The 26,724-nt window shown below is 44.7% G+C and overlaps 1 protein-coding gene across 1 annotated transcript in view; it reads left to right on the plus strand.

The window, feature by feature from the left end:
- The first annotated feature begins 507 nt into the window (after positions 1 to 507).
- The window catches only part of LOC311147074 (cadherin EGF LAG seven-pass G-type receptor 1-like), a 122,460-nt gene continuing 96,243 nt past the window's right edge, over positions 508 to 26,724 (plus strand). Inside the window, exon 1 of the mRNA XM_084183693.1 lies at positions 508 to 4,159. Coding sequence (XP_084039819.1) covers positions 649 to 4,159 — 3,511 coding nt within the window. The 5' untranslated portion in view covers positions 508 to 648. The remainder of the gene's footprint in view (positions 4,160 to 26,724) is intronic.

The following is a 26,724-nucleotide window of genomic DNA, read 5'->3' on the forward strand; positions in this document are numbered from 1 at the left end:
CTAAATCAATAAATTATTGTAAACAATTTATTCAGAATGGATATGCAAATGATGAGCTCTAGACTACTAACCATGACAATAGCGACTCATTGACCAAATAGCTTAACTTTTTCCAATAGATAATTGTGTGCTAATTTTCTTGGAACCGTGGCCAGACTCATCTCTAACAAGGTACCATTTTCCCAGGTGACAAACTCAATACACAACTAATCTCAAAACATCAGAGAAAGTCTCAATGATACCAAACTTGTTTTATAACAAAGTTCTAGTGGCCCTCAAACACACAATGCGCGTGTTAACAAGCACTCTGTATTGTTATAACAATTGTCCGAATGCGCAGTCGTCAACAGCTCAGGACACTTCCGAATCTCCATGAGAAAGCCCCCTGCGAAAGTGTCCCGGTGAGCCGAACACCGCAGGTTTATGTTAATCGACTCTCAGAGGAGGGGAGCCGCGGAGCCATTTTGTAGTCATTTAGAAATTGCCCGTGGAATAATGTGACTGCGCTCCGTGGATACTATGGATATAAGTGTCTTTTCCACTTTAAAACTTCACCATGAAGGATAAAGGAAAAAGGGAGATGGATAGTTAATGTTTTTGTGGAGGTGTTTCGATGAAGTTGAATGGGATTTGTTGGAGTTTTAAGCCATGGAATTACCGATGTATTGGATTTGGGTTTGTGTTCTATTCAATGTGCCCATGCTAGGATGTTTCGAGCTACACCTTTCGGAGACGTTACAAACTGGGACCGTTTTGGCAAATTTGTCCCTGGGGCCCGGTTGGATTTACAAAATCGACAGGACTTTAACTCCTAAATACATTCAGAACTTTTTACAAGTGGAATGGCAAGAAGGAGCTCTCCGTATGTACGGAAAAGTGGATTGTGTGCGCTTATTGAGGAACCCGGTGCCTGTCTATATCAGGATAGGGTCGTTGACGTCAGAAAATTTTGTTTTGACACATTTCAATACATTTGTACACGGACAGGACTGTTTTATCAAATACAAGAGAAAGAGCACAATAGGTAAGCCCGACATTCACATCAATTACCTTTCCAAACTGGAAGCAACTTCCTGCTTATCCGCAGGTCATTTGCTTGTGAATGTAACAGAACTTTTGCCTGCCTTTACGCGAAATACCAATTTTTCTGCCTCATGCACTACTGGGAAAGACTTGAGAGCAGTTTTTAAACATGGCAATCTATTGCTGGACGACGACTACTGTTTGGGGCACGGAGAGCTGAGCGAGGTGCATTTGCATTGTACACTGCGTGCTCTGAGTGACCAGCGCGTCCGCGTCTCGGTGAGCGCGAGGTTGCGGTTGGTGACAGTGGTTGAGATTGTGCCTGGCAAATGGAACAACCGAAAACGGAGAAATGTGAACACACCTCCCCAGTTTCAGCTCCCCAACTACCAGGTGTCTGTTCCCGAGAATGAACCATCAGGGACCCGCGTCATCACACTAAAGGCCACTGATCCTGATGATGGAGAGGCCGGTAGAATAGAGTATGGAATGGAGGCCCTCTTTGACAGCAGATCCAACAATTTTTTTGTAATAAACCTTCAGACAGGTGCTATTACAACAGTGCAGCCTTTAGATAGGGAGGTCAAAGACACACACGTCTTCAAAGTAATGGTAACAGACAACGGCTCCCCACGGCGTTCAGCCACGTCTTACCTCACAGTGACGGTCAGCGACACCAACGACCACGGGCCGGTGTTCGAGCAGACTGAATACCGGGTAACCATACGGGAGAATGTAGAGGTGGGCTTTGAGGTCATGACCATAAGGGCCACAGACGGGGACGCACCCTCCAACGCCAATATGGTCTATAAAATAGTCAACAGCGACGGAGTGAACGCTGGTTTTGAGATCGACTCACGCCACGGGCTGGTGAGGATCAGAGAGCGGCCCGATAGAGAGACCATGTCCCAGTACCAGCTGATCGTGGAAGCCAACGACCAGGGGAAAGACCCTGAACCCCGGAGCGCCACGGCCACCGTCAACATCTCTGTAGAGGATGAGAACGACAACTACCCCCAGTTCAGTGAGAAACGTTACGTGGTCCAAATCCCTGAGAACGTGGCCGTCAACTCTAAAGTCATTCAAGTCGAGGCCACGGACAAAGACGAGGGAAACAACGCTAAGGTCCACTACAGCATCATCAGTGGCAACGTAAAGGGACAGTTCTACATCCACTCTCCCACTGGGGTCATCGATGTCATTAATCCCCTGGATTACGAGATGATTAGGGAGTATAATTTACGGATTAAAGCTCAGGATGGCGGCAGGCCTCCGTTGATCAACGGGACTGGGATGGTGGTGGTCCAGGTGGTTGACGTAAATGATAACGCTCCTATGTTTGTCAGCACGCCGTTCCAAGCCACTGTGCTCGAGAATGTGGCCATTGGCTACTCAGTAATCCACATCCAGGCTATAGACGCTGATTCTGGGGATAACGCCCGTCTGGAGTACTGTCTCACCGACACCTCCCCTGGTTTCCCCTTCACCATCAACAACAGCACTGGGTGGATCACGGTCGCCGTGGAGCTCGACAGGGAAACCACTGAGTTCTATACCTTCGGCATGGAAGCGAGGGATTGTGGGATACCTGTGATGTCATCCTCGGCCAGCGTGAGCATCACGGTCCTAGATGTGAACGACAACATCCCGACCTTCACAGAGAAGGTGTATTCTCTAAAGATTAATGAGGATGCTGTGGTGGGGACCAGTGTGTTGACAGTGACAGCCGTTGACAGGGATGTAAATAGCGTCGTAACCTATCAGATCTCTAGCGGAAACACCAGGAACCGTTTCGCCATCACCAGTCAGAGTGGAGGCGGGCTCATCACCTTGGCGTTACCCTTAGACTACAAACAGGAGCGCCAGTACATCCTGACAGTGACGGCTTCGGACGGCACGCGTTATGACATGGCACAGGTGTTCATCAACGTCACGGACGCCAATACGCACCGTCCCGTGTTCCAGAGCGCCAACTACCAGGTGATGATTAGCGAGGACCGGCCCGTGGGGTCCACCGTGGTCGTCATCAGCGCCACTGACGAAGACACGGGTGAGAACGCTCGCATCACGTACATCATGGAGGACAACGTCCCCCAGTTTAAGATTGACCCCGACACAGGCGCCATCACCACCCAGATGGAGATAGACTACGAGGACCAGGCGTCGTACACGCTAGCCATCATCGCCAGGGACAGCGGCATTCCTCAGAAGTCCGATACAACCTATGTGGAGATAATAATCCTGGATGCCAACGACAACACACCTCAGTTCCAACGGGACATGTATCAGGGGACTGTATTCGAGGACGCACCCGTTTACACCAGCGTGCTCCAGATATCTGCCTCCGACAGGGACTCCGGGTCCAACGGCAGGCTGAGCTACACCTTCCAGGGTGGAGATGACGGGGAGGGGGACTTCTTTATCGAGCCCTACTCTGGCATCATCAGAACAGCCAGGAAGCTAGACAGAGAGAACGTGCCTGTGTATACCCTGAAGGCCTTCGCTGTGGATAAGGGGATTCCTCCTCTCAAAGCAGCGGTGGACATCCAGGTGTCGGTGCTGGATATTAACGACAATGCACCCGTGTTCGAGAAGGACGAACTGTTTATCTACGTAGAGGAGAACAGTCCCGTCGGTTCCGTCGTGGCTCGGATCAGCGCCACCGACCCAGATGAAGGAACCAACGCTCAGATCATGTACCAGATCGTCGAGGGGAACATCCCTGAGGTCTTCAAGCTGGACATCTTCAAAGGCGACCTCACCGCCCTTACGGACCTTGACTACGAGTCCAGAACCGAGTACGTCATTGTGGTCCAGGCCACGTCCGCGCCGCTCGTCAGCCGGGCCACAGTCCACATCCGTTTAGTCGACATCAATGACAACGACCCGGTTCTGCAGAACTTTGAGATTATCTTCAACAACTATGTGACCAACAAGTCCAATAGTTTCCCCTCAGGGATCATAGGGAAGGTGCCTGCCCATGACCCGGACGTGTCGGATAAACTCCACTACAGCTTTGAGTCGGGGAATGAGCTGAACCTACTGGTGCTGAATGCAGACACAGGGGAACTAAAGCTCAGCAGAGACCTGGATAACAACAGACCTCTAGAGGCCCCCATGACTGTCTCTGTCTCCGGTAAGAGCACCTAAAATGTATAAATGCAAATGGCTGATCCGCTTATTACCATGTCTTATTATTATTAATACCTGTAATTACCTGTCTTATTACCTAAAGAAAACGCCTTGTTCATAAATCATATTCTTCTGGCCTTGTATTTTGAGGTTTAAAATAGGCCTAGTTTCATGCTGGCAGAGTTGAATGAGTAAGCAAAGGACTTTATTCAAGATGGATATCTCAGCGGTGATTTTCATGGTCTGGTATGACCGAGAGTTGAATTAAATGAAGCAAAGAAGCATTTGAAAGTAAGCTATTTTGGTTTTCCACTCTTTCCAATCACCTGAAATAGTTTGCTGCTTGCAGAGTGGAATAAGTGTAAGAAATATATGTGAGATAGATAATAGATATCACAGTTGTAATATCATATTTATCGTCTGGAACTGTGTGTAGTTGACTGCGTGTTCTATTGAAGCGACGCGGAGCGGTAGGTGGTAGGATCTGGTTCTACCGCTTTACGCTGTTTGTGTGATACTGTATTGTGGTGGTCAGTGGTTGCCTGGGTTCATAAAATGTGCTATTATACCAGGTGCCCTTATTTTTTAACCAATGTTGTTATTTTTTCACTGCAGAAATGCGGTTTGCACATATCAACATCATAGCACGCGAGACACCTTCTTCAAAGAACTCACCTTACATGAGAACAGCTTAAGTTGGCACTTTTTTCACTTAGGTTAGCAGGAATGGTTAAGTGTGATGATCAAAACTGCTACAATGTCTGTCTCACGCATTCAGTCACTGATATAGTTCTCCGTGCTTTACATAGCCTTAGTCAGCAGTTCGTGCTGGGGGATTTTGCTGCAATTTCGGTTAAAACGAGGAGTGACTTGTTGCTGATTGTGTTGTACAGCCCATACAGTTATCTGCATTCGTCGGTACCTCATGCAGAAAGAATTTGTGTGAAAGATGTCCTCTTATACAGCAGTAGACTTTGTTCTTTTGAGTTAAAGATTACACCAATGCAAACACCCATAGCTCACACCCTCACAGAGACACTGTAGTAGAGGTTATTTCAACTGTAATATAGAGCATGGATGTTATACAGGTCTTCTTATTGACTTGTTTCAGGCAGTAAGTGGGAGAGAGGCATCCTATCCCCATGAGAGAATGCTGTCATATTGACAGCTGTTTGTCTCTCTGTGAAGGCTTTTCTTTCAATTCGCATCAAGTTCCCGATATGGCAAACTGCCTAGCACCTTAAGTCTCTCTCTCTCTCTCTCTCTCTCTCTCTCTCTCTCTCTCTCTCTCTCTCTCTCTCTCTCTCTCTCTCTCTCTCTCTCTCTCTCTCTCTCTCTCTCTCTCTCTCTCTCTCTCTCTCTCTCTCTCTCTCTCTCTCTCTCTCTCTCTCTCTCTCTCTCTCTCTCTCTCTCTCTCTCTCTCTCTCTCTCTCTCTCTCTCTCTCACTCTCATTCCCTCTCTTTCTATTTACCAAGAATGAAACCTCTCTAAGCCTTTCCTTCTCAACCTCTCTCATAATTAGTTATCTCAATGACTTGTCTTTTTCTGTGTAACAAACGACAGTCTGGCCCTATGAGTGTCCAGAGGCTCGTGGTCACTAGTGGACCTTCTGAAGGGGCAGCTAGCCCCTTGTGTCTTGCTTTCACATTCGCCAATAACAATTTGGACTATTGAGGTCTCCTTGACAATGCTGACCCCCGGCTGTCCCTCGAGGGGCACCCCTGCCCCCCTCCATCAGACCATCAGAATAATGTGTTTTACACACACACACACACACACACACACACACACACACACACACACACACACACACACACACACACACACACACACACACACACACACACACACACACACACACACACACACACACACACAAACAAACACTCACACACACACACTCTCACACACACACACACACACACACACACACATTCCAACCCCCAACCTCCCTCCTCACTACTCCAGACACACCCTGATGTCAAATGTTAGGTAACCATTAACACTGGTACTCTGACCTCTCAACCCCAGGCCCAGGGGAGAGGAAGGGCCCCTATAGGGACAACAGGAGACCAGACTGAGATGGACCTCTACAGCCTGCCACTGGCTCTCTTTACTAATGAAACACCAGCCCTTCTCTCTCTTTCTCTGTGAGATAGTGACATGGCTCAAATTCATTCAGAGCTCTTTGGAAGATTAGGCCCAATATTAGGGCCTATGAGAAAGGAAACAAATGTTTGTTCCAAAAAACAATTATATTATTAGTTAAGTCTGGGCATAGTAGTGGTGGCTACTGATATGTGAAATTGAACATTGTTTGAATTAGATGTCTCTTTCTGTCTATTCACCCATTCAAACTAAGCTCTGAAAACCTGTTTAAATTCACTAATTGTATTTCTCAGCCTGAAACGTGGTAGGAACAGGTGTTTTATTCTACCCACAGAAAGGCATTGAAATTGTTTATCTATCCCTCCTGAAAGGCCAGATGTACTCCCTGCCTGTTAGATATCCCCCAGATAACGCAGGTTAACATTCTAGTCACAACACCACTCTGTCTCTCCCATTAGAACAACACCGATGAGGAATGGTAGGGGCTGAGTGTTCCCACTGTAATACAATATCTCTTATCTGACATTCAACAAGCTTTTCCCTCTGAACTTAGCTCTCTCGTTTTATTCACCGTAGTCTTTTTAAAAGAAGAGCCATTGACTTGACTATCGAATGTATCTATCTCCTCAGGCTTCTATCTAGATACCTAAGTCTTTCTCAGGCCCAGCATATGGAGTTCTGTCTGTGTGATATAAGCTGTCTGTTTGTGTGGCCCTCTGGGCATAATAGAGACGAGGGATGGATAGTGTTACATTACTCTTCTGTAGGCTGACTTTGTGAGATGTACCTTAATGATTTGGAGTGGTTGGTGCTAAATCATCATTTCCACTTGGTCTCTCTCTCTCTTTCTTCTTTTGGAGGGAGGGAGGGATGAAGGGAGGGAGAGCTTGCAGTGTGCCGCTACACGCACACACTCCTTCGTTCCCCCCTAGGGGCCTTTAGCTAGCGTCTCCTATAGGACTGGTTTGGCCCTCGACCCCACTCTGTAGGAGCCACATAGTTGGGCTTTTGAAGATTTCTCTTCCCTCCATATCCCTCTTTCTCTCTCCCAGTCTCATTTTCTCTCCCTCTGACGCTCTCTTTCTCTCTCTTTCTCTCCCTCCCATCTCTCTCTTTCTCTGAAGTTTATTTCCATAGCACCCAGAGGAGGTTTACCATTTCATGTAAATCCCATAATCAGAATTCTGCAGGAATCTAAGAGGTTAATTTGATTTACATGAGGTCTCTACTGCAGCAGCCTGAATAAGATAATACATAGAGATGTATATTAGGTGCTGAATACATCAAATCAAATCAAATCAAATTGTATTGGCCACATGCGCCGAATACAACAGGTGCAGACATTACAGTGAAATGCTTACTTACAGCCCTTAACCAACAGTGCATTTATTTTTAACAAAAAAAGTAAAAATAAAACAACAACAAAAAAAGGTGTTGAGAAAAAAAGAGCAGAAGTAAAATAAAATAACAGTAGGGAGGCTATATATACAGGGGGGTACCGGTGCAGAGTCAATGTGCGGGGGCACCGGCTAGTTGAGTTAGTTGAAGTAATATGTACATGTGGGTAGAGTTAAAGTGACTATGCATAAATCATTAACAGAGTAGCAGCAGCGTAAAAGGATGGGGTGGAGGTTCGCTAAAGGAAAGGACTAAAGTAAGGAAATGTGTGTGTGTGTGTGTGTGTGTGTGTGTGTGTGTGTGTGTGGGAAAGAGGAGAGTGTGCCCCCTGTCCAGCTGTGCCAGTGTGTCTTCCAGCCCTGCCTGTCACAATACTACCACTGCTGCCACTGACTCAACCAGCTGCAACAGAGAGGGAGAGCGGTGTGGTGGGGCTCCTTCCTGTGTCTACAAACAACCTCTGACCCCTAACTCTGATGGATGTCCTAACAATGTCCGCAGAGGCTCATAGAGATGAATCACTACCTATACAGGTCCTGCCTAGAGGAGCATTGGCCTGATCCCAGATCTGTTTGTGCTGTATTGCCAACTCCTATGGAAATTGTGTCCATAAGTGTTGGCTATACAGCACAAACCGATCTTGGACCAGGCTAGAGGAACATGCCTTTAGTTTGGAATGAAGATAGACACATTATAGATTGGATCTGTGGGTTCGGAGATTGATGGATTTGTTTACATTTCATGTGATGTAAGTCATCCTCTATTCATAGACTAGATTTTGTTTACATGTTTATGCGCATGATGCTATGGTATATTATTCTTGGCACTGAAAGCGACTGATATTAGCAAGCAACTCCCTGGTCATTCCTAAGACATTACAACTTCCTCTCTCTCTCTCTCTCTCTCTCTCTCTCTCTCTCTCTCTCTCTCTCTCCCTCTCTAAGGATTGCCCTCATTGCCAGTCAACAGAGTTTGTTGGTTACCAGGCTGCTGGTTTGGAGGCTATATCTGTCCTTGGTGTCTATAGAAACTGTTATTAGATTACAGAAACAGTCTGGGTCTCACACACACAGCACACACGCACATTGCTCTGAAACTCGCAGCCTTTCAACAAAACACCAGGCTATACCTAGAATCCCTACAGCAACCAAGAGAAGAAATAAAGCTCCCCATAACTCAAGTCGGAACCAAGCCTAGAGTATTTCAATCCTCGTATTTCATCGCTACAATATTACATTTGATAAACTTAAACAGAACCAAACTAGTACAATGCATTCGGAAAGTATTCAGACCCCTTTTCCCACATTTTGTTACATTAGTCCCCTGTAGCTCAGTTGGTAGAGCATGGCGCTTGCAACGCCAGGGTTGTGGATTCGTTTCCCACGGGGGGCCAGTATGAAAATGTATGCACTCACTAACTGTAAGTCGCTCTGGATAAGAGCGTCTGCTAAATGATCAAATGTAAATGTAATTACAGCCTTATTCTAAAATTGATTAAATAGTTCCTTTCCTCATCAATCTACACACAATAACCCATAATGACAAAGCAAAATCAGGTTTTTAGAAATGTTTGCAAATGTATAAACCCCCCCTCCCGGAAATATCACATTTACATAAGTATTCAGACCCTTTACTCAGTAGTTTGTTGAAGCACCTTTGGCATCGATTACAGCCTCGAGTCTACTTGGGTATGACGCTACAAGCTTGGCACACCTGTATTTAGGGAGTTTCTCCCATTCTTCTCTGCAGATCCGCTCAAGCTCTGTCAGGTTGGATGGGCAGCGTCGCTGCACAGCTGTTTTCAGGTCTCTCCAGAGATGTTTGATCAGGTTCAAGTCCGGGCTCTGGCTGGGCCACACAAGGACATTCAGAGCCAGTCCTGCATTGTCTTGGCTGTGTGCTTAGGGTCGTTGTCCTGTTGGAAGGTGAACATTCGCCCCAGTCTGAGGTCCTGAGCACTCTGGAGCAGGTTTTCATCAAGGATCTTTCAGTACTTTGCTCCGTTCATCTTTCCCTCGATCCTGACTAGTCTCGCAGTCCATGCCGCTGCCACCACCATGCTTCACCGTAGGGATGGTGCCAGGTTTCCTCCAGACGTGACGCTTGGCATTCAGGCCAAAGAGTTCAATCTTGGTTTCATCAGAGCAGAGAATCTTGTTTCTCATGGTCTGTCCTTTAGGTGCCTTTTGGCAAACTCCAAGCGGCCTGTCATGTGCCTTTTACTGAGGAGTGGCTTCCGTCTGGCCACTCTACCATAAAGGCCTGATTGGTGGAGTGCTGCAGAGATGGTTGTCCTTCTGGAAGGTTCTCCCACCTCCACAGAGGAACTCTAGAGCTCTGTCAGAGTGACCATCGGGTTCTTGGTCACGTCCTTGACCAAGGCCCTTCTCCCCCGATTGCTCAGTTTTGCCAGGCGGCCAGCTCTAGGAAGAGTCTTGGTGGTTCGAAACTTCTTCCATTTAAGAATGATGGAGGCCACTGTGTTCTTGGGGACCTTCAATGCTGCAGACATTTCTTGGTACCCTTCCCCAGATCTGTGCCTCGACACAATCCTGTCTCTGCACTCTACGGACAATTCCTTCAACCTCATGGCTTGGTTTTTGCTTTGACATGCACTGTCAACTGTGGGACCTTATATAGACAGGTGTGTGCCTTTCCAAATCATGTCCAATCAATTGAATTTACCACAGATTGACTCCAATCAAGTGTTAGAACCATCTCAAGGATGATCAATAAAAACAGGATGCACCTGAGCTCAATTTCGAGTCTCAAATCAAAGAGTCTGAATACTTATGTAAATAAGGTATTTCTGTTTTTTATTTTTTAATAAATTAGCTAACATTTCTAAAAACCTGTTTTCGCTTTGTCATTATGGGGTATTGTGTATAGATTGATGAGGATTTATTTAATTTGATCAATTTTAGAATAAGGCTGTAACGTAACAAAATGTGGAAAAAGTCAAGGGGTCTGAATACTTTCCGAATGCATTGACAGCTTCTGAGAATAAATTAAATGTATTTATTTGTATATTGCTTTAAAAACAATCTGGTACTACATTTATATTGCGTTTCTTCTCTTGGTTCACATGTAATGTAGCCTAGCTAAGTTGGTTTGTTCAATACATTTCAACACTCTACAAAGCAAGGGCAGAGACTGTCATGGCCCAGGATAGCTAGCCTCTGATTCTCCTGTAGAGTTGTCTATGACTTTAGGCTTGACCCCACCCCAGCCTTCTCTGTTCTCCTACAACAGAAGAGACAGAGGGAGAGAGAGAAGAGAGGACTGTGAATCGTGAACATCAATTAAGCTGAAATAACAGTCTGAACTGGGTAAGCCGGGTCTCTCTCCCTGTTCAATGAGTGGGAAAGGAATCTGATTCATGTTTAATCTTGCACACTCACTCACTCGGGTGGGTGGTGTGTGTGTGTGTGTGTCGGGCAGTGGTGGAAAAAGTACCCAATCGTCATACTTGAGTAAAAGTAAGATACGTTAATAGAAAATTACTCAAGTAAAAGTGAAAGTCACCCAGTAAAATACTACTTGAGTAAAAGTCTAAAAGTATTTGGTTTTAAATATACTTAAATATCAAAAGTAAATGTAATTGATCAAATGTACTTAAGTATCAAAAGTAAAAACCAAACTGCACCATTTTCTTGTTTATTTATTTATTTACTGATAGCCAGGGGCACACTCCAACACTCAGGCTTAATTTACAAACAAATGATTTGTGTTTAGTGAATCCGCCAGATCAGAGGTAGTAGGGATGACCAGGGATGTTCTCTTGATAAGTGTGTGAATTTTACAATTTTCCTGTCCTGCTAAGCATTCAACATGTAACGAGTACTTTTGGGTTGAGGGAAAATGTATGGCGTAAAAAGTACATTATTTTCTTTAGGAATGTAGTGAATTAAAAGTAAAAGTCGTCAAAATAAAAATAGTAAAGGAAAGTACAGATACCAAAAAAAACTACTTAAGTAGTACTTGAAAATATTTTTACTTAAGTACTTTACACCACTGGTTTCGGGCGGTGGTATGTGTGTGTGTTTCTGTCATTGGTGCGTGTCGAGGTGACTGAGATTGTTGGAGGCTAGACTCAGGATAAGCCTAGTTCTAAAGGAGGACAGGAAGGGGGGAAGGATAGGAAAAGAGAGTGTCTGAGAAACGGCTATCCAGGGACACTGTAGAAACACAGATGACCTCAATCACCTCCTACAGCTAGTTTTGATGTATCAATGACATTAATTTATACCCTAATCCCCTTTGATTAGTGTACAGGCTATTAATTATGAAGATAGAAAAAGGGATTTTCTTGGCATCTTATCGTCTCTGGTATTTCAGCAGTGCTCATTGGTTTCTCTGTGCGTGTCTGGCCTTCAGATGTAGCCAGCCAGAGCTAGCCGCAGGGCTGTATCAGCATTTACCAACCCTTAGGGCCCATTGGACCAGCAGAGAGGTATGCCCACTGTTTGTGTGTGTGTCTGTATCTGTGTGGGCTAGGAGTTTTAAGTGGAACTAGTACTACCAGGGGATCAGGCTCGGCACATCTCTCCTTTGTGTCCATCTCCGTAATCTTGAAATCTGTGTGTCACGACTTTCGCCGAAGTTGGTGCCTCCTTGTGCGGGCGGCTATCGGCGGTCGTCGTCACCGGTCTTCTAGCTGCCACCGATCTACGTTTCTGTGTTCTATTTGTTTTGTCTTGATTGTACACACCTGGTTCCCATCACGTTATGATTATTTCCCTATTTAACCCTCTGGTTCCCTCATGGTTCTGTGCGTGATTGTTCTTTGTTTGGTGTTTATGACTGCTGTGAGCTGGTGTATTTCCCTGTGTGGAATTAGTATTTGTTTCTTTCAGAGTAAAGTTTGTCTGTTACTCAGTTCTGTGTCCTGCGCCTGACTCTGTCCTACCGCTGCACACTGACACCTGACAAGGTGCCTGTTTAATGGTCATTTAAATTCTTGTGACCGGGCTGTCATTTTGCTGAGGAAAGAATCCCAGAGTGTAACTTTAAAGGGTATCGACAGACGGTAAATTACAGGCCTAGGAGAATAGAGGATCTATAGTCTGGTCCTGTCTGGTTAGGACATCACTACCCTCAGGGCAGGCAGTGATGGTATGGATTCCATGCAGTCTAGCTATGGATGGAGTGCCAAACAGAATATGCAGGCTAGGGATGTTTTATTACCACTACTTTTACACCTTTGACAGTGAAGTTTGAATTTGTAATCTATTAAATGACATCTGTTAATGTTCTGTAGCGGGTTTTGATTGGAATTAAGTCCAGAGGTATGTTTGATTTCAAATCAGTTCTGAGTGGATTTGAAGGGATTGATAATCCATATGGGTTATGTATTACCTGTTGTCATAGAAACTGGACCCCTGCATAAGGAGATATATTCTGCCCACTTTTAATGTATACAGTGCCTTCAAAAAGTATTCACACCCCTTGACTTTTTCCACATTTTGTTGTGCTACAGCCTGAATTTTAAATGAATAAAATAGCGATTTTGTGTAACTGGCCTACACACAATACACCATGGAGTCAAAGTGGAACTATGTTTTTAGAAATGTTTACATATTAATTAAAAATGAAAAGCTGAAATGTCTTGAGTGAATAAGTATTCAACCCTTTTGTTATGGCAAGCCTAAGTAAATTCAAGAGTAAAAATGTGCTTAACAAGTCACAATAAGATGAATGGACTCACTCTGTGTGCAATAATAGTGTTTAACATGATTTTTAAATGACTACCTCATCTCTGTACCCCACTAGGGCTGACCCCAATTAGTCGACTGGTCGATTGTTTGGTCGTTAGGCTGTTGGTCGACCGAGATTGTTTAAGTCAAGCAGTAACAAATATATATACAGTACCAGTCAAAGGTTTGGACACCTACTCATTCAAGGGTTTTTCTTATTTTTTAAAACTATTTTCTACATTGTAGAATAATAGTGAAGACATCAAAACTATGAAATAACACATATGGAATCATGTAGTAACCAGAAAAGTGTTAAACAAATCAAAATATATTTTATATTTGAGATTCTTCAACTAGATACCCTTTGCCTTGATGACAGCTTTGCACACTCTTGACATTCTCTCAACCAGTTTCACCTAGAATGCTTTTCCAACAGTCTTGAAGGAGTTCCCACATATGATGAGCACTTGTTGGCTGCTTTTCCTTCACTCTGCGGTCCGACTCATCCCAAAACATCTCAATTGGGTTGAGGTCGGGGGATTGTGGAGGCCAGGTCATCTGATACAGCACTCAATCACTCTCCTTCTTGGTAAAATAGCCCATACACAGCCTGGAGGTGTGTTGGGTCATTGTCCTGTTGAAAAACAAATGATAGTCCCACTATGCCCAAACCAGATGGGATGGCGTATCACTAGACATCATGCCGAAATCCAAAGAAATTCAGGAACAAATGAGAAAGAAAGTAATTGAGATCCATCAGTCTGGAAAAGGTTATAAAGCCATTTCTAAAGCTTTGGGACTCCAGCGAACCACAGTGAGAGCCATTATCCACAAATGGCGAAAACATGGAACAGTGGTGAACCTTCCCAGGAGTGGCCGGCCGACCAAAATTACCCCAAGAGCGCAGCGACGACTCATCCAAGAGGTCACAAAAGACCCCACAACAACATCCAAAGAGCTGCAGGCCTCACTTGCCTCAGTTAAGGTCAGTGTTCATGACTCCACCATAAGAAAGAGACTGGGCAAAAATGGCATGCATGGCAGAGTTCCAAGACGAAAACCAATGCTGAGCAAAAAGAACATTAAGGCTCGTCTCATTTTTGCCAGAAAACATCATGATGATCCCCAAGACCATGGTGGTGGTAGTGTGATGGTCTGGGCCTGTTTTGCTGCTTCAGGATCTGGAAGACTTGCTGTGATAAATGGAACCATGAATTCTGCTGTCTACCAAAAAATCCTGAAGGAGAATGTCCGGCCATCTGTTCGTGACCTCAAGCTGAAGCGAACTTGGGTTCTGCAGCAGGACAATGATCCAAAACACACCAGCAAGTCCACCTCTGAATGGCTGAAGAAAAACAAAATGAAGACTTTGGAGTGGCCTAGTCAAAGTCCTGACCTGAATCCTATTGAGATGCTTTGGCATGACCTTAAAAAGGCAGTTCATGCTCGAAAACCCTCCAATGTGGCTGAATTACAACAATTCTGCAAATTCTCCAAAATTCCTCCACAGCGCTGTAAAAGACTCATTGCAAGTTATCACAAACGCTTGATTGCAGTTGTTGCTGCTAAGGGTGGCCCAACCAGTTACATTTACATTACATTTACGTCATTTAGCAGACGCTCTTATCCAGAGCGACTTACAAATTGGTGCATTCACCTTATAGCCAGTGGGATAACCACTTTACCCCTTGGGGTAAGGGGGGGTAGAAGGATTACTTTATCCTATCCCAGGTATTCCTTAAAGAGGTGGGGTTTCAAATGTCTCCGGAAGGTGGTGAGTGACTCCGCTGTCCTGGCGTCGTGAGGGAGCTTGTTCCACCATTGGGGTGCCAGAGCAGCGAACAGTTTTGACTGGGCTGAGCGGGAACTATGCTTCCGCAGAGGTAGGGGAGCCAGCAGGCCAGAGGTGGATGAACGCAATGCCCTCGTTTGGGTGTAGGGACTGATCAGAGCCTGAAGGTACGGAGGTGCCGTTCCCCTCACAGCTCCGTAGGCAAGCACCATGGTCTTGTAGCAGATGTGAGCTTCAACTGGAAGCCAGTGGAGTGTGCGGAGGAGCGGGGTGACGTGAGAGAACTTGGGAAGGTTGAACACCAGATGGGCTGCGGCATTCTGGATGAGTTGTAGGGGTTTAATGGCACAGGCAGGTAGCCCAGCCAACAGCGAGTTGCAGTAATCCAGACGGGAGATGACAAGTGCCTGGATTAGGACCTGTGCCGCTTCCTGTGTAAGGCAGGGTCGTACTCTCCGAATGTTGTAGAGCATGAACCTACAGGATCGGGTCACCACCTTGATGTTAGCGGAGAAGACAGGGTGTTGTCCAGGGTCACGCCAAGGCTCTTCGCACTCTGGGAGGAGGACACAACAGAGTTGTCAACCGTGATGGCGAGATCATGGAACAGGCAGTCCTTCCCCGGGAGGAAGAGCAGCTCCGTCTTGCCAAGGTTCAGCTTGAGGTGGTGATCCGTCATCCATACTGATATGTCTGGCAGAGATGCGATTCGCCACCTGGTTATCAGAAGGGGGAAAGGAGAAGATTAGTTGTGTGTCGTCAGCGTAGCAATGATAGGAGAGGCCATGTGAGGATATGACAGAGCCAAGTGACTTGGTGTATAGCGAGAATAGGAGAGGGCCTAGAACTGAGCCCTGGGGGACACCAGTGGTGAGAGCACGTGGTGCGGAGACAGCTTCTCGCCACGCCACTTGGTAGGAGCGACTGGTCAGGTAGGACGCAATCCAAGAGTGAGCCGCGCCGGAGATGCCCAGCTCGGAGAGGGTGGAGAGGAGGATCTGATGGTTCACAGTATCAAAGGCAGCAGACAGGTCTAGAAGGACAAGAGCAGAGGAGAGAGAGTTAGCTTTAGCAGTGCGGAGAGCCTCCGTGACACAGAGAAGAGCAGTCTCAGTTGAATGACCAGTCTTGAAACCTGACTGGTTTGGATCAAGAGGGTCATTCTGAGAGAGATAGCAAGAGAGTTGGCTAAAGACGGCACGCTCAATAGTTTTGGAGAGAAAAGAAAGAAGGGATACTGGTCTGTAGTTGTTGACATCAGAGGGATCGAGTGTTGGTTTTTTGAGAAGGGGTGCAACTCTCGCTCTCTTGAAGACGGAAGGGACATAGCCAGCGGTCAAGGATGAGTTGATCAGCGAGGTGAGGTAAGGGAGAAGGTCTGGAGAAGAGAGGAGGGGATAGGGTCAAGCGGGCAGGTTGTTGGGCAACCTGCCGTCACAAGTCACAAGATTTTATCTGGAGAGAGAGGGGAGAAAGAAGTCAAAGCATATGGTAGGGCAGTGTGAGCAGGACCAGCAGTGTCATTTGACTTAACAAACGAGGATCGGATGTCGTCAACCTTCTTTTCAAAATGGTTGACGAAGTCATCCACAGAGAGGGAGGAGGGGGGGGGGGGAGGATTCAGCAGGGAGGAGAATGTGGCAAAGAGCTTCCTAGGGTTAGAGGCAGATGCTTGGAATTTAGAGTGGTAGAAAGTGGCCTTAGCAGCAGAAACAGATGAAGAAAATGTAGAGAGGAGGGAGTGAAAAGATGCCAGGTCCGCAGGGAGTCTAGTTTTCTTCCATTTCCGCTCAGCTGCCCGGAGCTCTGTTCTGTGAGCTCGCAATGAGTCATCAAGCCACGGAGCTGGAGGGGAGGACCGAGCCGGCCGGGAGGATAGGGGACATAGAGAGTCAAAGGATGCAGAAAGGGAGGAGAGGAGGGTTGAGGAGGCAGAATCAGGAGATTGGAGGGAGAAGGATTGAGCAGAGGGAAGAGATGATAGGATGGAAGAGGAGAGAGTAGCGGGAGAGAGAGAGCGAAGGTTGCGACGGCGCATTACCATCTGTGTAGGGGCAGAGTGAGTAGTGTTGGAGGAGAGCGAGAGAGAAAAGGATACAAAGTAGTGGTCGGAGACATGGAGGGGAGTTGCAGTGAGATTTGTAGAACAGCATCTAGTAAAGATGAGGTCAAGCGTATTGCCTGCCTTGTGAGTAGGGGGGGACAATGAGAGGGTGAGGTCAAAAGAGGAGAGGAGTGGAAAGAAGGAGGCAGAGAGAAATGAGTCAAATGTAGACGTAGGGAGGTTGAAATCCCCCAGAACTGTGAGGGGTGAGCCATCCTCAGGAAAGGAACTTATCAAGGCGTCAAGCTCATTGATGAACTCTCCAAGGGAACCTGGAGGGCGATAGATGACAAGGATATTAAGCTTAAATGGGCTAGTGACTGTGACAGCATGGAATTCAAATGAGGAGATAGACAGATGGGTCAGGGGAAAAATTGAGAATGTCCACTTGGGAGAGATGAGGATTCCTGTGCCACCACCCCGCTGACCAGATGCTCTCGGGGTATGCGAGAACACATGGTCAGACGAGGAGAGAGCAGTAGGAGTAGCAGTGTTTTCAGTGGTAATCCATGTTTCCGTCAGCGCCAAGAAGTCGAGGGACTGGAGGGTAGCATAGGCTGAGATGAACTCTGCCTTGTTGGCAGCAGAACGGCAGTTCCAGAGGCTGCCTGAGACCTGGAACTCCACGTAGGTTGTAGGGGGCAATCACTTTTTCACACAGGGCCATGTGGATTTGGATTTTGTTTTCCCTTAATAATAACAACCTTAATTTCAAAACTGCATTTTGTGTTTACTTGTGTTATCTTTGACTAATATTTAAAATGAAACATTTAAGTGTGACAAACATGCAAACAAATAAGAAATCAGGAAGGGGGCAAACACTTTTTCACAACACTGTGTATATATATATATATTATATATATATATATTATATATATATATATATATATATATATATATATATATATATATATACACACTACCGGTCAAAAGTTTTAGAACACCTACTCATTCAAGGGTTTTTCTTTATTTTTACTATTTTCTACATTGTAGAATAATAGTGAAGACATCAAAGCTATAAAATAACACATATGGAATCATGTAGTAACCAAAAATGTGTTAAACAAATCAAAATATATTTTATATTTGAGATTCTTCAAATAGACCCCTTTGCTTTGATGACAGCTTTGCACACTCCTGGCATTCTCTCAACCAGATTCATGAGGTGACCTGGAATGCATTTCAATGAACAGGTGTGCCTTCTTAAAAGCTAATTTGTGGAATTTATTTCCTTCTTAATGCGCTTGAGCCAATCAGTTGTGTTGTGACAAGGTAGGGAGGTATACAGAAGATAGCTCTATTTGGTAAAAGACCAAGTCCATATTATGGCAAGAACAGCTCAAGTAAGCAAAGAGAAACGACAGTCCATCATTACTTTAAGACGTAAAGGTCAATACGGAAAATGTCAATAAATGTTTTAATGTATTTAAGTGCAGTCGCAAAAACCATCAAGCGCTATGATGAAACTGGTTCTCATGAGGACCGCCAAAGGAATGGAAGACCCAGAGGATAAGTTCATAAGAGTTACCAGCCTCAGAAATTGCAGTACAAAAAAATGCTTCACAGAGTTCAAGTAACATACACATCTCAACATCAACTATTCAGAGGAGACTGTGTGAATCAGGCCTTCATGGTCGAATTCGTGCAAAGAAACCACTACTAAAGGACACCAATAAGAAGAAGAGACTTGCTTGGGCCAAGAAACACGAGCAATAGTCTGTAGTCCAAATTGTGTGAATTGTTTGCATTTGATTGTTAGTGTATGTCAATTCCCCATTACATCTATCACCAGTAGTACGTTTACCCTTAATTCCTATGATTTCTAATCTACAATGTTTGGTACTTTGGTTACGGTCATTTCTGTTAATGCATTCAATATTATTATTCCAGTCTTCCCGTTCTCATTGTCGGAGTGGACACATTGTTTGCAGAGTGCACAACGTATGCTATACTTATGAGAAACAAGTTTTGGTTTATTTCATTCCATTTACGAGTTTTGTCAATTAGTTATTGTTTTTTGTTTGGAGCGCTCCTGTCAATGTTGAGTAAGGACGTGCACGCATAGAAGTAGGCGTAGAGGCCAACTGGCCTGTGCGCAAATGTAGGCCATTTGGGGATCTGATAGTATTTCTGATTGGCTTAACGCACCACCACCTCTTCACCTCAAACAGCAAGCAAACAAAGTCTGTTTTTACATCCATTGAGAATTACAATAGTTCCTCAATGTATTTGAAAAATCTTTCCAGCTCTCTCCCTTTCGATAACCACTCAGCGTGAAAGGGATAAATGTTATGCTCTGATCCAGTGGAAACGTCGTTAAATAGGCCTACCTGATTACTTCTTATCAGTGCTTGACTTGGACTGAAATAGGTTCCTGTACTCATTTTGGGTGCTGGTACTGTTTATATTTAGGTGCAGGAGCTCCACAATACTTTTGAGCTAATATTCTATAAGAGGAACAGGAGCTCAAGCAATAGAACATTTGAGGTGCCGGTACTCAGCTCCGGTGAGCTCCTGCCCATGTCAAGCACTGCTTCTTATCCCTTGCACAAATAACCTAGAGCTGTGTCTGTCCCGAGCTCACTGGCACAGGAAACTCTGAAGGCCCAGAATATTTTATACCATGTTGCAAGGTCGCTAGCACAAGCTTATGCGGACCCAAGTTAATAGTTGATACAGTGTTTCAAGTTCGTTGCAGACAGGCCATGCGTATCCAATGTGATTTATAGAACACTTGTTTTCATCAGGAGATTTTCTACCTGCAGCCAGCAATGTTTTTATTTGTTGGCTGCAGGTAGGCTATTTTTAAATACAGTGCATTCGGAAAGTATTCAGACCCCTTCACTTTTTCCACATTTTGTTACGTTACAGCCTTATTCTAAAATGGATTAATTAATGCACATTTATTACAAATAAAATACAGAAAAACCTTATTTACAGAAGTATTCAGACCCTTTGCATTCTGTTTCTATTGATCATCCTTGAGATGTTTCTACAACTTGATTGGAGTCCACCTGTGGTAAATTCAATTGATTGGACATAATTTGGAAAGGCACACACCTGTCTATATAAGGTTCCAAAGTTGACAGTGCATGTCAGAGCAAAAACCAAGCCATGAGGTCGAAGGAATTGTCCATAGAGCTCCGAGACAGGATTCTGTCAAGGCACAGATCTGGGGAAGGGTACCAAAACGTTTCTGCAGCATTGAAGGTCCACAAGAACACAGTGGCCTCCAAGACTCTTCCTAGAGCTGGCCGCCCGGCCAAACTGAGCAATCGGGGGACAAGGGCCTTGGTCAGGGAGTTGATGGTCGCTCTGACAGAGCTCCAGAGTTCCTTTGTGGAGATGGGAGAACCTTCCAGAAGGACAACCATATCTGCAGCACTCCACCAATCAGGCCTTTATGGTAGTGGCCAGATGGAAGCCACTCCTCACTAAAAGGCAAATGACAGCCCGCTTTGAGTTTGCCAAAAGGCAACTAAAGGACTCTCAGACCATGAGAAACAAGATTCTCTGGTCTGATGAAACCAAGATTGAACTCTTTGGCCTGAATGCCAAGCGTCACGTCTGGAGGAAACCTGGCACCATCCATATGGTGAAGCTGTAGGGATCAACGCTCCTCATCCAACTTCACAGAACTTGAGAGGATCTGCAGAGAAGAATGGGAGAAACTCCCCAAATACAGATGTGCCAAGCTTGTAGCGTCATACCCAAGAAGACTTGAGGCTGTAATCGCTGCCAAATGTGCTTCAACAAAGTATTGCGTAAAGGGTCTGAATACTTACGTAAATGTGATATTTCAGTAATTTCTATTTATTTATAGATTTGCAATAAGGCTGCACGATATATTGTTTCAGCATCGACATTGCGATGAATGCCTCCGCAATAGTCACATTGCAGAACGTGCGATTTAGTAAGGTAAACATATATCAGTCTACAATATATATATTTTTTAAATGTTAAACTAGCATTATATCTGTCTGTTATAACGTAATTTACTCCGATTTATGGGTTATTGGATACACAGTTTATTATTATTATTTTAAACACAGAGTTCGTTGCTGCACGTGGTTGACATGCAGGCTCTGCTTGCGCGTGACGAAATGATGAGCGAGGAACAGGCAAAAAAGACCAAAATTGAGAATTTGGTTGCAAAAATAAATGCACGTCAATTATATGGAAATATTTCGGCTACAGACAGGATGATGTTGACCAAAAACAGGTACTTTGTCGAGAGTGCCTTGCAATTGTTGCCACAACACGAGGCAACACGACCAATTTGTTCGATCATTTAAGGCGGCACCACAAATCTTTGTATGACGAGTGCAAAGCATCTCAATGCCCTCCAAAGCAAAAATCTATTTCGGATGCCTTTGCCAGTGTTACACCATACGAGAAAGGTTCCAAATGGCAGAGAGAAATCACAGATTGAATAACATTTCACGTCTCCAAAGACATGGTACCAATTAACACGGTTACCAAAGAGGGTTTTAAAAACATGATCCGGTCGCTTGACAAGCGGTATGTAATGCCATCACGCAACTATTTTTCTCAAGTTGACATCCCAGAGTTACAAGGCACAAGTTGAAACAGAGCTGTCACAAGTGGAATATTATACAGCAACAACGGACTTGTGGTCCAGCCGGAAAACGGAGCCTTACATAAGTCTGACGTACACTTTATTAATTAGGATTCCACCTGAAAAGTCGCTGTTTGCAAACTGCATTTTCCCCAGAGGATCATACATACATCCTGTATTTTTTCATATCGCAATATATATCGCAGTTATTTCCAATAATGTGCAACCCTAATTTGCAAAAATATTATGGGGTATTGTGTGTTTTGCTTTGTCATTATGGGGTATTGTGTGTAGATTGATGAGGGAAAGATAACAATTTAATCAGTTTTAGAATAAGGCTGTAACCTAACAGAATGTGAAATAAGTCAAGCGGTCTGAATACTTTCCGAATGCACTGTAGTTAGGTTTGTATAATTTTCATTTAGATTTGGATAGAATTTTGATTAACCACATGACAATGATTTTGAGATATGAAGACGTTATTATAAATTAAATTAAACTGTTTCACGAAAATGTGCATATGAAAAACATAACTGGCACGCAGATCGGTAGAAATGGTAAGATAAATTGTCTTTCCACATGAGAAAAGTTGCCGACTCCTCGTGTAGCCTATTACCGGAAACTTCTGGTGAGTAATGGCAGAATCTGCGAAAGCCAGCAGGAGGAGAATAGTTGGGTCAGGTTAAGTTTTGTTTACTCTGGTTATCTAGATCTCTGGCTCCCTCTTGAGGCATTTGTCTTATTTCATCAAAACGTAAACTTAAAGCATCAGACAAGCTCAATGCATATAGTTGATTTTATTAAAACACGTGTCTATATATGGAAAAATACACATACAAAATTTAGACCAATCGATTGGTCTAAAGAACAGATGACTTTCGGTCTACCAAATTTTTTTTGGGTCGGGGACAGTCATATACCCCACACATACAATTATCTGTAAGGTCCCTCAGTCGAGCAGTGAATTTCGAACACAGGTTTAACCACAAATACCAGGGAGGTTTTCCAATGCCTCGCAAGGAAGGGCACCTATTGGTAGATGGGTAAAACAAATAAAAAGCAGACAATGAATATACATTTGAGCATGGTGAAGTTACTAATTACACTTTGGATGGTGTATCAATACACCCAGTCACTACAATGATACAGCTGTCCTTTCTAACTCAGTTGCCGGAGAGGAGGAAAACTGCTCAGGGATTTCACCAACACATCACATTTAATGTTTCTGAGGGGCCTAGTTAGAGTTTTTCTTAAATCGGCTTGAAAGTCTATGGCAAGACTTGAAAATAGCTGTCTAGCAATGATCAACAACCAACTTGACAGAGCTTGAAGAATTTGAAAAAATAATAACGTGCAAATATTGTACAATCCACGTGTGCAAAGCTCTTAGAGACATACCCAGAAAGACTCACAGCTGTAATCGCTGTTAAAGGTGATTCTAACATGAATGTGGTGTGAATACTTATGCAAATGAGATATTTCTGTATTTAATTTTCAATAAATTGGCAAACAAATTCTGAAAACAAATTGAGAAAAATATATATTTAATCAATTTTGAATTCAGGCTATAACAAAACAAAATGTGGAGTAAGTCAAGGGGTATGAATACTTTCTGAAGGCACTGTACCAACCACTCCTACTGCCATAAACCCTCTTATACATTCACATCAAGGTGTTTTGTCTAATACAGGAAATCCTTGTCAGCATGGGAGTGATTTCTATAGATAAGGGTGTGTTACAGATGAGAAATTATATAACCCTGATAGGCTGGTTCCCTCCTCTCTCCTGCTCTAAGCTCTCTCTCGCTCTCTCTCGCTCTCGCTCTCTTACTCTCTCCAGCAGGTCTGTCAACGTTTACACAGGATTATAGTGAGGTTGTTTGCTAGCAAACACTTCTGCTGTGGGCACAGTGGTAGACAGAGGTAGACAGAGGGGTGAGGGCGAGGGTACCTGTCCTATTGATACATAGCTCTCTGACAGGTGTCCCTCCCCCTCTCTCACCTGGGGTGAGGAGCGATAAGGTGGCGGTCTGGAACCTTGTGCTCTCTCTATCACCTGAGCACTTCCCCTCTCAGACACAACGGACACACATGCTTAAGCATACACAAACAAAACACCTACGCACGGCCACATGCACGCGCGCGCACACACACACACACACACACACACACACACACACACACACACACACACACACACACACACACACACACACACACACACACACACACACACACACACACACACACACACACACACACACACACACACACACACACACACACACACACACACACACACACACACACACACACACACACACACACACACACACACACACACACACACACACACACACACACACACACACACACACACACACACACACACACACACACACACACACACACACACACACACACACACACACACACACACACACACACACACACACACACACACACACACACACACACACACACACACACACACACACACACACACACACACACACACACACACACACACACACACACACACACACACACACACACACACACACACACACACACACACACACACACACACACACACACACACACACACACACACACACACACACACACACACACACACACACACACACACACACACACACACACACACACACACACACACACACACACACACACACACACACACACACACACACACACACACACACACACACACACACACACACACACACACACACACACACACACACACACACACACACACACACACACACACACACACACACACACACACACACACACACACACACACACACACACACACACACACACACACACACACACACACACACACACACACACACACACACACACACACACACACACACACACACACACACACACACACACACACACACACACACACACACACACACACACACACACACACACACACACACACACACACACACACACACACACACACACACACACACACACACACACACACACACACACACACACACACACACACACACACACACACACACACACACACACACACACACACACACACACACACACACACACACACACACACACACACACACACACACACACACACACACACACACACACACACACACACACACACACACACACACACACACACACACACACACACACACACACACACACACACACACACACACACACACACACACACACACACACACACACACACACACACACACACACACACACACACACACACACACACACACACACACACACACACACACACACACACACACACACACACACACACACACACACACACACACACACACACACACACACACACACACACACACACACACACACACACACACACACACACACACACACACACACACACACACACACACACACACACACACACACACACACACACACACACACACACACACACACACACACACACACACACACACACACACACACACACACACACACACACACACACACACACACACACACACACACACACACACACACACACACACACACACACACACACACACACACACACATCCCTCTGACATAGCCAACATGCTGCAGGACACTGTTTTCATCACTCAGCTCTAGCCGGACTGGAGGGGACATATTTGAGTGTAACACGACACACCTGCCACTCTCTCTCTTCTCCCCACTCTCTCTCTCTAACCTAACAATAGAGGTCTTTGTCCTTACACCCCGAGCGGCTGGAAAAGCATCTTGTTCAGCCAACGGCACAACAGTGTGACATTACATGGGTCGGCCCTACAGTGACCAACTACTGGAATGTTAAGAGAGAGAGAGGGGGATGGAACTTTAAAGCTGCTGTGCTCCGTCTTAGCAGGGCAATGAGTGACGGGGTCCGGAGGGGTTGTGTGTATATGTCTGTTTGTGTGTGTGGGTGTGTGTGTGGTGTGTGTGCTGCATGCGTGCGTGCATTAATTTGTGTGTGTTTGCATTAGGGCTGTCCCCGACAAATACAAAATCTTGGTCGACCGAGAGTCGTTCTGTTCTTTCAACCAATCGATTGGTCGAAATGTTTTAACGTATTTTTCCAAACATAGACACACACTCTATGTGTTTGAATAAAATCAACTACATATGCACTGAGCTTGTCTGATGCTTTAAGCACACTGTTTGATTAAATAATTAAGACACACAAATGACTCAAGAAAGAGCCCGATGGTCACACTGTGTAAAGAAAAATGACAGCGAGTGTCTGTATGACTGGCGCACACAGCAAGTGTTTATTGTGCTGTCCGTGCTGAAGCTGCAGCATAATTTTGCCATATAGTTTCTTACTTGTTTCTAATTGAAAAGTTATCTTACTGAAATCCCAAATTTGTTTAGGAAAAACATTCCCTATTCCCTCAACCTTTGCTCTCTTTATGTGAAACATGTAAGCATCGCATGCATTTGACCAATAGGGCCTGATCTATAGCCTATCATAATCACATCAATAAATTGGTTATAACAAACTCCGAAGACCGTAACACGTGACAGCAAAATGGATGCGGCGGACGTGAAAAAGAAACGCCAAATGTTTACTGGTTGCTCAGGAGGGAAAGGGGAAGTCAGATCTGTGGAAGACATTTGAATTAGTTGTGGAAACTACTGGAGATCAAGAAAAAGGAGGGTATTATGTGTGCCAAACAGTTGCTGTTATATTACAATATTACACTTTTTTCTGACCATTTGGAACAGTTTAAACAACACTAAATAAAGAGAGTCTGTTCTAACGAATAAATAAATAAATATATAAAGCCTTTATTGCAGCAGACTGAAAACAGTTGCATGCATTCGTGAATTGCGGTTT

The sequence above is a fragment of the Coregonus lavaretus genome, assembly GCF_964263955.1.
Source record: "Coregonus lavaretus genome assembly, chromosome: 19".
NCBI classification, from domain to species: domain Eukaryota; kingdom Metazoa; phylum Chordata; class Actinopteri; order Salmoniformes; family Salmonidae; genus Coregonus; species Coregonus lavaretus.